The sequence below is a fragment of the Prosopis cineraria genome, unplaced genomic scaffold, assembly GCF_029017545.1.
Source record: "Prosopis cineraria cultivar Desert tree isolate PC_DT_omini unplaced genomic scaffold, ASM2901754v1 PC7, whole genome shotgun sequence".
NCBI classification, from domain to species: Eukaryota; Viridiplantae; Streptophyta; class Magnoliopsida; order Fabales; family Fabaceae; genus Prosopis; species Prosopis cineraria.
Window position 1 is genome coordinate 35,127,852 of NW_026555338.1, and position 15,288 is coordinate 35,143,139.

The following is a 15,288-nucleotide window of genomic DNA, read 5'->3' on the forward strand; positions in this document are numbered from 1 at the left end:
CAATATTATAACAATTACACATTAATCAAAAGTAATTGAAGAATTACAATAAGAAATTTGATTCCAAAACCTCACATGCCTTTTCCTTATCCTGACCAAAGCTAACACCTGTAAAATGTTAACTGAGTGATGAGTATAATCACTCAGTAACTAAGGTTAATCTAGCTTATACAAATACATGTTAATTAATCATAGTAATGCAAGTGGCGTAATCAAATAAAGTGCATTCACACATTAAATCAAGTAATTCATTCACTCACAAAACTAGCAATCATGTAACATTAAATTATTTAGCATGCAAAGGTCATAACATTAACAACCATATGCCCTTTATGAAACATGCAAGACCATAAAAATAACAACTATGTGGCCATATAATGATATGCATCAAAACACATATGGGGTCATAATATTAACAACCATATACCTCTGTCAAATTATGATAGGCCACAATAATAACAACCATATGATTGGGATATGATATGTATGATCAATGCTAACCTTATACTCTTCTAATACCTCTGATATAAAACTAATGGCTATTTAGTGGGCTATGCCCATGATCTCAAACTTCCCACGCCTTTCACTAGTGAGGGGTTTCCTAGCCAAGACTACTATACTCACATGTATGACATGATTTTTTCTAATACTAACAATTATGGAGTGTCGTACCTCCAATTAATTAGGTTTGAGTCCTTTAAAAAATAACTGTGACAATCCCTATATAACAATGGAACAATGACTACCTCCTAATTCTAATTATTAGCAGTCTGGCTAACTTTCTTTTCCAACAGTAAGCCGCCAATACCACATGAATTTATAACATCTACTACTCTCCCTATAGGCAAAATCCCATCTCATATAATCATACCATGCACAAATGTTTAACACTTAGCAAGCAAATTCATACTCACTAATAGCATGAAACTTTTATTGACATCAATATTATCATATCATGTTTATCATCACAAACATAATCATACTCAACACAAGTCTCAATTCACAATTTTTTTTCATATGCATCCTTATACACTTTAATATCTACTCATAATAATAATCATATATACAAAATATTTCTCATAAATATCATTCACATCGATTTTATCACATCATACAAACTTATTTATATTGTCACAACTTGCATCAAATATAGTTTTATAATATATCAAAGTTTTTAAATAAGTCTTTTCACAAATGATTAATTAGTCAAGCAAATTCGCAAGCTAAATTTTTCTCAATTATCTTGAACTTTTGAGAAATCAAAGATTATCTATTAATCATAACTTGCTTTTCGAGCTAAAATCAAGCTTATCGATACTTTATAAAGTTAGTCTACAATTAACATTAATACCCACCACTGATAATAATCAAAATCATCACTTCAACATCTAATTTTATACTTGAATAACCAAATTTCTTAATTACAAGATCAACTTCACATCCGATGAGTTCATTAATTTCAATTAACTTCATTTAGCTCTCGACAACTTAAATGCTCACCAATATATCATTTAATAACTCAAAATCATCATCAATGTCATAAATTACTCACTTCTAACTCTCAAATTTAAATACTTTAATCACCCAAAACTCTCAACTCCTGAGTTGAATCACCATATTAGCTCCCATTAACTCCAACTAACACTAGCATAAACCTTAGTCAACTTCAATGGCAGTCACCTACCTCAAGCATAATCATTTATGACATTTTAGGGCATAATGTTGTCCATGCTAACGAGCCCAAGCTCAAAGATGCTCAGACTCACCAAAATTAGGTTTAAACAATTATAACAACTCTTATTTAGACTAATGGGTTCAGACCCATAGCTCTAGGTTCAAAAATCATCATTCCCAACCTCAAATTTCATTTCCAAAATGTGTAGAGAGAAGAAAAAGAGATAAGGAAGAAATCATACTTTAATCACCTTTAAAATACCTAAAAGTTGATGTTCTAATAAAGCAACTACTCTCTCTATCACCCTTCCTTTATTTTATGGTGTTTTCCTATGTTAAAAATTAATTTTGAGAATTATATTGCAACATAATGTACCAGGCCAAAATCCAATCTTTTTTTATAATTTGAGCTCAAATGACTCAATTCACTTTCGAATCCAATCCAAAGGCTAAAGCCAAACTCAATAGCTATCTGTAACTATCCTTAAACTATTTATACTTAAATTTATATATTTACCTTTCATTAGTTTAATTAATCAAGAGAATAATTTTTGTTACACATTGGACATAAAGTATTATACCACATAGAAAAAGCTAATATAACTAAGCTTGACCCTAATCCCTCAAGCTTATTCGAGTTAGCCCAAATGCTCAAATTATTAAATATTATTTTATTTTATTTATATCTAATTTCAAATTTTATTTTAAAAATTAATATTTTAATTTTTATATTATTTTATTAAGGGGCTTATGCAGATATAGCCCATGTTATAAGATCAAATTAAACAAACAATCTAACATTTATTATATTTATATTATGGTCAATTTATTATATTTATTAATGATATATAATTTCATATCAATAATAAATTCCTTGTATATCAATATAAATAGGTCATACTCTAAATTTTTAAAAATTTGGTCAATATTTTTCAAATACAATATTTTTTCTACCAGTGGACTAGTTTATTCTTTTATTAATGATAAAAAAGAAATGTTGGCTTAGCCCATTTGACTTCAGGCTTGGCCTAGATTTTTTTTATGTTTATTTGGGTAGCTTGAATAAGTTTAAAGTAAATAAAATATGTTAAACTTCCAAACTCAGTCTAAAAATTTTTCAAACTTATTCAAGCTGACCCATTGGGCTTGGTTTAAATTATTATATCTAGAGATAAAATAGAAGTAAGAATAGAGATCTATTGGATGGCGACAGACTAAGCTTTCCAAACTTAATAGTCAATCAAAACTAGTGGTGGAGTCATGTGTTGTTGAAGGGGGCATATGCCCCCCTCACTTGGGGAAAATAACATATGTAGGGTATGTATTTTTACATTTTATAGTTTGCTCCCGCTCTCTTTCATAATTTATACCCCTTTATGTTAATATTTTAAACTTTATACCAATTTCAATCTTACATTTAGCCCATATTTAAAATTTATTTTTAAAAATTAAAGCCTAGTGAATATTAGCCCATAATTTTACCATACCTAAATTTCAATGTTATTTATTAATCCTTTAAAAAAAATAAAAGAAAAAATAATTTGACTAAATTAGACCCGTGTCATTCTCATTCTGAAAATACTAGTTAAGGACTAGTTAAGAAAAAGAGAACAAAGAATGAAGATTGAAAACTCAAGAATAAATTCATTGAATGCCTTTCACCAATTTGCTGCACTTGCAAGTTTGTAACTAAAAATTGATTTAAGAAATAAAGATAAAGAAAGAGAAATAGTATATTTAGAAGAGACAGAAAGGTTTTTCTTATACTAAAGTCCTAACTCCGCCCCCTTGTCCTAAGATCTTAGTTCCACCACTGATCAAGACCAAAACTAAATATAAAAGTAGGCACACCAACGACGCCATTTGAGATAACTTCCAAACTAAAGAGTTAAAGCCAAAGCAAAGTTGGGGAGTTAATTTGACCCTTATATTATTGACTTTTTGTCTCGTGCACACCTACTTTGTAAAAAGAGAGGAGAGAATAAATTTTATTAGAAGTTATTTATAGATAATTGTTTTTATATGTTAAATTTACATATATTTTGCTCTTTTTGAAGATACAAGTCAGAGTTTTGATATTGCTTAAAAGCTTCTCTGGATATGGCCCAATGAAAATTAAATCTTTTCCAGGACTATTTTTCACATAGAGATGGAATAGTGGACATGATGGAGCTAAAAGCAAGAAGAGTTCTAAAAAATGACTAAAAATCACTCTTAGGATATGATCAAAATGAGGATTCGTTGTTAAGGAACTGCACAAATGCTACACATAACTTGCAATCTACGGTACAACCTAATCTAATGCATTCTCCACCCTCCAATGTGTGAATCGAGTGAAATGAAACCTAAAATATAAAGATAGCCGAAATTATATAAGAAAGATTTAATACTTAACTCTCGTTGGGTATGTTTGTAAGGATAAACAAGTGTCTAGAGGTAACGAGATTTTTGGATTGGATGAATCGATTGAATAATAATTTGCTCTTTCTAGCCTTTTTAAGCTTAAATGCGTGTACAAAGCATTAGCAAAGCAATTGTCCTTTCTACATATAGCAAGGTCAACATTAAGCATGTGTGTGCTTTTAAAGAAGGATTCGTTAGGCTCGAGGTTCATGGGTTTGTGTTGCTTAATGGAATATGTGATAGTGATGATGAATGGATTTGTCGATTTAACTTCAAACCTATGTCAATTTTACTTCATAGTTGCTGAGATAATTGTGATTATAATACGTCTCAATTTATGCTGGTCCAAGGGCCATAGAAAAGTGAAAATATGTTCTAATTATGTCAAAGTTGATTATCTGATTATTATAGGCTGTGATTTTAATCAAGAGAGAGGTGGATTAGTATATCATAAGGATTGGCAATTATCAGTGTAGCATGTAAAGAAAGGAACAAATCGATTAGCCATCTAGCTAAATATTCTCACAACTTATACAAAAACCTTTTACATCTTTAGTTACCCTTCTTGTCAAAGTGGCTGAAGATGAAGAAGGAAGTCAGTTTATGATAACTTTTATGATGTAATTTTTTTCTTTGTTAATGGAATTTTCAGTTTATATTAAAAAAAAGAAAAACATGATTTTTGGTCTCAGCATATTGCTCAAATTTTGACATAAATCCCTACACTTTTTTCAATATTTTAGACACTTTTATCCATCTACAATCTTGATCTCTATATTTTCATAGGGATATTGATGTGGCATAAATGGTGTTAATGATATTAACATGTCAATAAACACCATTAATTTTATGCTTACATGCAAACTAATGTTGACATTAATTTTTAATGAGCAAATTTTTTTTTAAAAAACCTACATTAGATGAAATAAAAATGCTGACATAAATTTTTTAATAACCAAAAATTTTAAAAAAACGCTACATTAGATTAAATAAAGAAGTTGATATGGATTTTTTTAACAAGCAGAAATTAAAAAAAAGCTAACATCAGATGAAATAAAGATGTTAACATAGATTTTTTTAATAAGCAAAAATTTAAAGAGCCCAAGTTAGCATTTTTATTTCATCCGATGTAGGCCTTTTTTTAATTTTTGCTCATTAAAAATTCATGTCAGTATTTATTTGACACACAAGTACAAAATTAACAATGTTAATTGACATGTTGGTATTATTAACATCGATTGTGCTATGTCAACGTTCTCTAAAAATGTAAGAAATAATATTGTAAATAAAGAAAAGTGTAGGGATTGAAATACAATATATATATATATATATATACTAATAGTAAAAACTAAAGGGTTAAAGGTTAAAAATATCCCTGAAGTACACATAAAAGATCACAAATGATCCAAAACTCAATTAAGGGTATTTATATCTCTCAACTCAAAAATTCTTTATTTTATCACCTTACTATTAATTTTTCTATTGATAGGGCCCACATGTTAATTTTTAAATATTTTTATTATAAAATATTTTAAAGTGGGTCTCACCTTTCATTTTTTAAATATTTCCCCTCCCTCTCTCCCCTCCCTCTCTCTACAACTTGATCCAATCCGTCTTCTTTCTTCTTCATCTTCTTCTTATCTCTTTCTCCTTCTACCTCTCCCCCTTCTCTCTTATCCCTATCGTTACAACTCATCCCATGATAGCAGCCCCATTGATGAAGAAGCATATATGGAGGTAAAAAAGGACAGGACTTGAAACTAGAACCCAGTACCCCCTTTATCATGGATGATCATCACCGTGGTGACATTTTCACTGGTACCCACCTCGAATCTTCCCTTTCCTTTATCACATCACCGACCGATCGATTGACTACCTTCAATTTCTCTCTCTCCCTCCTCTATCTCTCCCCCTCCTCTCTTAGCAATCAGCAACCTCTGTCACTAACATGACAAACCCATACACTCTCTCTCACCCTTCAAAGGTAGGCTTTTAAACTTAATACAGAGAGAGAGAGAGTAGAGGGTTGAAGAAGCTATGTGAGAACTAAGCACACATAATCAATCGTGAAAGAAGACAAAGCAGTCAGGTAGTGATGAATTGGGCATTAGTGTTACTAAACCAAGACACAAAGTCGTGCATGGACTAAACATGGTGGTAAGCTTCTTAAAGCACACACTTTAACTCATAGAAACTACTCACAAATACGTGCCACTAATAAAGATATAGAGGGAGGGGAGATGAAGATGGAAGGGTAAGAAAGAAAGAGTAAGGAAGGAGAGAGAGGGAGAAACACCATTCAAAGAGAGGTTGAAACTTGAACATGAAGATATCCATTGATAGGGGATGCGGGAGCGAAATCATGCTAATTTAGGAATAGAATCCTTAAACACAACAAAAACACAAAAAAAAAAAGAAAGGGACAAATTTATGAGAAAACAAAGAAAAAGATGAAATAAACAATAGGATAGTGATAAAAAAAAAGATCTTCTAAAGTACTTGTCTCTATAAACATTAACCTTTGAAGACATAATAGGAGTTGATTGCATTCTTGATCATGTCTATTCTCACGTAGGATGCCATTACAAAACACTAAAGCTCATCAGATTTATAAATTTTAAAATGAATAATTTTATTTAAATTTTATTTTTTATTTACAAGAAAGAGCACGCCTAATATATATAGGCTCATAAAGAAAACTATTTCCTAAAATTAAAATTCTAATTTCCTAATACTAAAAGGAAAATAATATAAAATAAAAAAAATATTTAGCCACATAATTTAGAGACGTGGTCTTAAAATTATGAGATTATAAAATTTTAAAAAAATATAATTAATCTTAATTTTTGACTGGACTCAAAATAAAAAACTATGACTAGTCATGATCCTTAAGAAGGGAATCAAGTTAAAAGACCACTAAAATAAAAAACAATTAAGGAGACAATTAAGAGATCATAAATGACTTAAAATCATGCCACTCTCTTCACCAGGGTCTCATGCTTCCTTGCTTGCAAGAGACTCTACTTATAGTCTTCCTTGCATTAGGCTAGGGTTTACACCTCTTAGGCTTGACTTTTCATGGATTTGAATCTTAAGCATATTATACATGTCTAGATGCTCTCCTTTGGGCTTGAGAGTAGTATCCCAATGCTCTCCAAGCTCTTGAACTTCTTGTACAAAATTAAATAAGGCTTGCTTTTATGGCTTTAGTTTGAGCTCTTGTTATTGGATCTTCAATATGTTGTAAAGGGTTTTTGGACACATTAGATTGAAAGTGTCGGGCTCTTTGCTCCTTATCTTAGGCTCTTTTCATGCCACCATAATCATGATTGTTATCTTCAAGCTTCGTTGCCATTAATACCATAGGGTCCATCATCCATCATGTTCACGTTTAAAGATGCAAGCAACTTCTACATTTTCACATTCAAAGGCATCAACTTAGAGATGCAAACAACGCCATTCAAAGAGAGGTTAAACATAGAGAAGGATAGCATAGCAGTGCTAATTTTAGTGTTTTCATTTTTGGATTTAAGAGTAGGGAACGTAAGGTTCAAGGAAAGGTTAGACCAGCTAGGAGTGAAGGTTTTGAGGGTGTTTAATATGCACGATATTGTGCCCAGTTAAACCATCAAAGCTTGCCATTTCCAAAGCTCGTCATCATGATTTTTCGGTGTTGAATCAAGCCAAGAGAGAGGAGAGAGAGGAGAGGAGAGAGATAAAAAATAATGCGGGGCCTATAAATAATATTTTATAATAAAAAATGTTAACAAAGTCACATGTGGGCCCACTAATAAGGAAATGACAGGGTAATAAAATAAAGAATCTTTAAAGTTTAGGAATATAAGTGATCTTTTATTGAGTTTAGGGTTGACCATGATCTTTTACGTTTAGTCCATGCATAAAATTGACCCTTAATTTAAAACTAAACAAATTGTAAGCACAAAAATAAAGTTAATAATTTGAGCCAAGCTCGATGGGTTAGTCTGAACTAACCCAAAAAATTTCGAACCAAGCCTAAACAAATAATATTTTTTATTATTCAAGCCTATTCGAATGGCCTGAATAAGCCCGAAAAATTCAGTTTGGGTTTGGCCCAAATACTTGAATAAATTTCTTTAAAAAATATAAAATATGATAAATATAAATTAATTTTCAGGTTTATATTATTTTATACCAAAATACTATATATTTGAGTGTATTAATATGGTTATTTAAAAAATAGTTACATCTTCATATTTTTATTGTTTTTAATCAATAAAATATCTCAAAAATAATATTAAACTATATTTAATATTGTTTTTTTATTTTAAGATGCAATTTTTAAGAAAATTTTTGAGCCCTATAAATAACATGTGTAAAAAAATTAATTTTATATTTTTTTTACAAATTAAGATAATTAATTTTAAAGTAAAAATAAAATTAAAAATAATTTTAATAAAAATTTAGGTATGTACGAATTTCTGACTCTACTACTAGATAAGCATAATAAATAGAATAATATTTTTAAATAATTACTTGATTATTTTTCATATTAGATTTAGTTAAAAATTGAGAATAAATTAGAGTAAAAATCTCTTATATGTAAGAGTTAAATAATATAAAAAGTTAAAGAAAAATAATCTTTAAAAAATAATATTTTACTCATAATTAAATAATTTTACTTTTTATAATATAATGACAGATATTTTTTATATTCATAAAATGAAGGGTATAATTTATCCAAAAGTTATTAAAAATTTTAAACTAATCAAAAAAATAATTTTAAGTTAGTAATTTAATTGTGATTAAATTGAGATTAATTGAATCATAATTGAAATAATATAATTTAATTAAAATATATAAAAAATTTATATATGACTATAATAAGAGCAATATTTAAATAATTAAGATATTAATTTATAAGTAAAGAAAATATTTATAAATAAATCATACATAATACAACAAAATAATAATAGAGATATTTAAGTATAAAGTTAATAAATTATTTTTTATTTATTTTTTAAAATTAAAATAATATTTTATGCTTAATATAATTATTTAAAAATTAAAATTGATTCAAAAAATAAAAAATATTTTTTTAAAAAATTTTAGGCATTCAGACTGGTTTCAAATAAGCCCGAAACTTAAAAGTGTTAGAATCGAATTTGATTATATAAATTTTTTAAAATGAGTAAGATATTTTAAACTCAATTTAAATAAACTCCACTTGTTCGAATTACCAACTCCAAATAAAAATAACTTTTTCGACACTATGGACTCTTGAGGCACGTGGAATCACGCTCTGACTCTACTCCCTTAACTGACAGCGTGGCATAACTGATTGGCAAGTGCCCCCTACGCGTACAAGATAGCGTGATTGATGGTATTCGGTCATCTCATATCTATAAATAATATTTTACAGGAGAAGGTCGGACATCGCATTGGCCCTCCGCACTTGTAAGTCGTAATCCCAGACAACCAAAGCACATCCCCCCCCCCCCCCAAAAAAAAAAAAAAAAAAAATTTGTCCGTTGGGAAAGTTTTTAGACTTGAAGGGGAATTGGCCAGACTACTTCGATGGCGAATGTTGCAGAGGAAGCAGAAACCGAACCCACTTCACTGAGGCAGGCACAATCTTCTTCTTACTTGTTACTGCTAAGAATTATGAGCAAAAGGAGAACCTGGGTATGTATTTTCGTGCTTGTCTATGGCATTCTTTTGATTTCTTCTTGGAATTTCCTCAAATCCATGCTGTCTTGGTACAATTTGCGAGCTCAATCATCTACCGCATCTCCGTGGCCTGCCCTGTATGTTTCGGTGCTTCTCGGGTTTGTGTTTGGGGTGCTTTCGATGTTCGCGGCTCTGGCTGTGGTGGTTCCGGCGGTTCTGGTGACGTGGATCACCATCATCGTTTTGCTGGCTTTCTTTGGGAAGCCTAGCAGGGCTTTGGTGGTGGAAGGGAGGAAGATTACGCGGGAAATTTTTAGTTTTGTGATTAAGATTTTGTTGAAGGAAGGGAATGCTGTGGCTGCTGTATGTGCTGTTTTGGGGTATTTTGCTCTGGTCAGAAGGAATAGTAGTGAAGGCGGTACTCTTGATAGAATTGGGTGATGGATTTGGTGTTCGATGGGTTTGATATGGGTCTCAATATAGGCATCATATGGTTGGAATTCTAAGTTTTGGGTTTAGGTGGGTAAAATTGTAAATAAGAAGGAAGGGTGGTCAATGTTAGTGTGTGCTTTGGCAATTCGTTAACTATACGACATCTTATCTTTTGCGTTGCTGTTTATATTATAATAGCCTATGATTCTATTTATATCTTCTGCATATAAGTTTTTCTGCAGTGTTTGTTAGCTCCACTTAGCTATTGTGGCTCATCCTTATCCTATGTGTCATGTTTGACTTTTAGTCTTGTGCAGCAAGTTTATGTAGTTTAAGCTTTTGAACCTAGGAGACTTGAGGAGAAGATTAAGGAGTTGAAATTAATCAGTGCGCAAAGGGAAGTTGAATACTTGGTACACTATCTAAGCTCTTGAAAAAGCAAAACCATGTGCAAAAGACTATGGCGGCTTATCTTTTATGTTTAGCCCACAGGTATATTTTGGCTTGATGATAATGCCTCACTTTTTGTAGTAAGTGTTGGAATATCCTTGAGAAGGGTTTCTGCTACATGCAGGTCAATGAACTTGCTTTTGAAGATATAAGCTAGTCATCAATTGCCTGAGATGTTTTCTCTCGTTAGTGACTCTAGTCATGAGGTGAGTTTAAGATAATGGTAATGCTACAGAGAATTCAGATTATTTAGTTGTTGAATGTTTTCAATATTTATTGAAGGTAAATCTATATTCAATATAATCAATTTTGAAATGGTTCAACATGGAGCTCTCTGTTTCTCTATTCTATGTTGAATTGGATACTTGGTAGATTACTCAAGAATGACAGGATCTATTTTTCTTTACTTCTTTGGTTAATAAAACTTTTTTTTTTTGGATGAAAAGGTTAATAAGCACTTGCGTCTGGTGAACTAAAACTGTACATTGCATTATCATTTGTTGCTTATAGACTCGTCTATCATGCTTGGTTAGGATCTGAGAAAAATGTATGCCTCAGAAGTTTGGAAGCCTAAAATAAATCTTGAATAAACTACATGCTTAAAGTTTGAAACTTTGGTCATTTTTGTATTAAATAAATTTGGCAAACCGGGTATTTGATTCCTCATGTTTCACTCTGTTCTTCCAAGATTACATTAGTTTAAAAGTGTTTCGAAACAGGAAAAAAGGTTAGTATCATCTTTTTTCCCTTCACCGAAAGTGGAGTAATGAAGCGTAGGATAAGGAACTTGAGTGTAATGAGTGAAGAAGGGGTTGCACTAAAGACCCGCAACGACAAAAAATAATGATGGGCGGTCAAAACCAAAGATTGCACTGCCATTGTCACGGGAAAAAGAGTCGAAAACAACATTGTTGGTCTTACAATGTCCCCTATTGCCAGGTGAAATAGTTATATTTGAATTCAGTTGCAGAACAAAGAAAGAGGAAGACTTTGTATATAGGACCCACCATACCAGGCCAATGTGCCAACTATTATTATGGTGATGGTGATGGTGATCTGTGCCTCTCGACCTTACCGCAACGATTGCTCAATAAACAAGTGCCTTTTTTAATGGGTAAAGGGGAAAATGTTTTGAAGTTTTTTTCACGAGGGGCTCCCGATATTTTAAAATTTTTTGAAAACAATTTTGTTCCAAAACTTTTAAAAAAAGGTGCAATATTGCCTTATGGTTAAATATGAAAAACATTGACTGTTAAAATGAAGATCGACTGAGATGTTTTGCTACTTTAACTCTCCTTCTTCCTTCAGCATTTTCAATCTTGTTAAATTGAAGAACATGATCAGATGAAAGCATCAAGCCCCTTCCTCTTAGGTACTCGAATTGCATCTAACAAAAAATTGTTTCATCTCTTGGACTAGAAATTAATGGAAGAATATTCACTTGACCAAGCTTACATTCATCACCCAAAACTAATATCCCCCTAAGCAAGAGTCCAACACTACTGAAATTCCTTTCAAACTTCGAAAATCACAAAAACAGACAAAATGCCACGAGACCTCCAGCAATAATCAATCTCAACTTTTTTATTTTATCCGTTTTGAAAAGAAGGGAATGATCTTGATAACAAAAACTGATTATACGAGGAAACAACAAATACATAACAAGAATTACATGGCCAAACAAAAGGAGGAGTTATCTACTTGAAGGAGCAACCACCTAAACTCAAGCACACGAATTGCATAGACCTTCAGACCTAGACTCGATCACGCATCCAACGGACCTAGACGTGAACGAAATGAAATGAAGCCGAAGGGTCTCAGCAAGCAAAAAAGGATGAACTGTAAAAATTTATCATGCATCCCACCAAGGGTGGAACCAGACTCATGAATGAGGGGGCCAAATTTTTTATAAACTAAATATGTTTGTATATATAATTTTTTAAATATTTATTTTAATTTTTTTGAAATAAATTTATAAGTTAAAAATGTTTATATTGTAGATAAGTTTTCATCTGTCTTTACATATTGATGTTTTAAACAAAAATTTAGGATAGATAATAATAAAGTTTAAAAAAAAAACAATACATGCATTGAAAATTGAATGTTTGACAAATTTAAATCATTATTTACTGATACTGTGTTCAAATTTGAGTAACAAAGACATTAAATACATACTTATGCAAATAGATAATTTGCATGATAATTAATTTAAGACTATTTAATTAAAAAAAATTAACATGTATGTATATGTTATAAATAGTAGTATTTTTTTGTTAATAAAAAAATTAATGCCAAAAAACAACTAAATATAATATATTTTGTTTCCATCACAATTCCGGCAAAACAAAAACAAAAATAAAATAACACAGTAACACACATATAACAAATTGTGTTGGTGTCGCTTACTGGATATATATATATATATATATATATAAATCCATAGGTCCCACATGTTTATTGTCGCCTTCGCTCCGTTTGCCTCCTCCGTCGTTCCTATGTATGCTATCGTGTGCGGCGCCCATAGACCGATCTTCATCTCCTAGTCTCCTTAATCCCACGCCATCTTATATTTCCTTAATCCAAGGAAAAATTTAAAGTGTAGGAGAAGAAGGAGACAGGGACTCAGTCATGATTTGAATTTTGATTGAAGAATTGGTAAATATTAAATTTAGATACCTCTTTTATGAAAATTTAAATATTATTCATCACATTGTATGAACTATTTTTTTTTCTAAACTCAATTCTCCTTGGTAGAAGTAGAAGTAGAGTACATTTTACTCATTTTGCAGTCATTCTTTTTTCAGAAAATGAGCTGTAAGTATTATTTCATTACATCTAATTGATTGTCAAGTTAAAAGAAAAAAAAAAAGAGACCAATTATTCGAATGACTGGTTAGATAATAGTCAAGCATGGTTGAATTGGTTGCCAATAACAAAAATATTAAAAATTGATTTCAAATAAATAACAATAAAAGAAGAAAAATTAAAGTGGGTAGAGATAAAAAGTAAAATTATAATTTTCAAATTTAATAAATTTTATATAATGTTAAAAATAAAATAATTGTGATATCTAAGATATTTATATCGTGTATATATTATTCTTTATAATCCATAGTTATATAATATATATATATATGTGTGTGTGTGTGTGGTTGTATGTACGTATATACATGTATGTATTACTTGTTCATTTGCTCCTTACTCCTTAGTCTTCTATTTGAAGTACTTTTAGGTTCCGTTTGATTATTAACAATGATTGAATTAAATAAATTGAAAAGTAAAGGTTAAAAAAATAATTAAAAAGAATAGATGAACTATATTTATAAAAAGAGGACTAATTTATTTAGGGGATTAGAAATCATGATTTATAAAATTTTTTAAAGGAGTGATAATTTTTATATTTTTATTTTGTTTTAAAACAAAATAAAATAAAAATTCATTTGGTTATATTAATTATAAAACAATTATAAAATTAAAAAATAAATTGATAGTAATAGTTATAGACATTAATGGTGATGATTAATAATAAAAATGGGTCAAGGTAACTATAATTTTTAATAATCAAATTTAGTGTATCTTAAAAATAAGAAAAATAAAATGAAAAAATTAAAAATTATTTTTATTTTTTTGTTTTTAAAAACAACAATGAAAACAGTTTTAAAAACAACTAAATTAAAAAATTTATCCAATAAAATTTAAATTTTTTTATTTTCAAAATCTGAGAAAAGTTTTAAAAAACAGAAACAAATAGGTCTTTAATTCATTTTTGTTTTGATTGTTTTAATCTATTTTATTTCATTTTTTTTGGTAATCAAATGGGATCTTAAGATATGGACTTGCATAAGCCACCACTTATAAATATTGTTTAAATTTTAGAAATATTGGTTGAACCAATACAATCACCAAATTTTCACGTTTTGACTAATTTTGACCTTTTTTTTTTATATATTCAATTTTTGACCGATTTTTTATAGTTCTTGACTAGTTTCTTTTGCAATGGTTTATTCCATTCCGTGAAAGAAACCTGCTCATGACCTCTTCACTGTTTTTTGTTTTTTGTTTTTGCATGCTTGGCTAGTTTATAGTTTTATTATCATATTAATTATACTTTTTTCTCATCACAAGTTTTTTTCTTCTCATTTCCCTCAACAACAAGCTGCTGCGGAGTGGTTGAAAAATGAATTGCCCATGAACTATATATTCACTACCAAAAAAATTTAGAATTTTGAAAGACAGAAAAAGGAGAAAATATATTTTTAAGTCTTTAATATGCGCCAAATTAAAAAGTCAATGGAAAAATTAAGCCCAAAAGGAAAAAAAAAAGTCGTAACATGCACGTGTCTCATAATAGGGACGAATTTGACCATTGATACAGGATTCCAGCTCCAGCGTAATAATACTCAACAAAAATTTTGGAAAATAGTATTCAAAACACTCCTTAGCAAATCTCTAGTTGGTCTCCTAAAACACAGTAATCCCTTTCCCCAATTTAGAGGGTATCGTGTGCTAAATGCCAAGAGTTAATATCATTTACTCTGCAAGCCCCTAGCTGCATGGGTGTAAAAGAAGTTAATTAATTAATTATTATTACTGAATATATCGTGTATATCAAGAGCATGTACCATATCATTGTGTCATTTGATTCTGCATGCATATGATTAACTTTTTTAAGAACAAGAA

At 30.0% G+C, this 15,288-nt stretch overlaps 1 protein-coding gene and 1 pseudogene across 1 annotated transcript; one reads left to right on the forward strand and one right to left on the reverse strand.

Moving 5' to 3' along the window:
• The first annotated feature begins 9,544 nt into the window (after nucleotides 1-9,544).
• LOC129316234 (uncharacterized) lies at nucleotides 9,545-10,372 on the forward strand. Its single transcript, XM_054960549.1, has one exon. It carries the CDS (start codon nucleotides 9,634-9,636, stop codon nucleotides 10,165-10,167), a length of 534 nt encoding a protein of 177 aa, XP_054816524.1. The 5' UTR covers nucleotides 9,545-9,633; the 3' UTR covers nucleotides 10,168-10,372.
• Nucleotides 10,373-11,425: 1,053 nt separating this feature from the next.
• LOC129316794 (two pore calcium channel protein 1-like) overlaps nucleotides 11,426-15,288 on the reverse strand; it is a 13,036-nt pseudogene continuing 9,173 nt past the window's right edge.

Coding starts and splice junctions, on each gene's coding strand:
- LOC129316234 (XM_054960549.1), top strand. CDS start 9,634: ATGGCGAATGTTGCAGAGGAAGCAGAAACCGAACCCACTTCACTGAGG.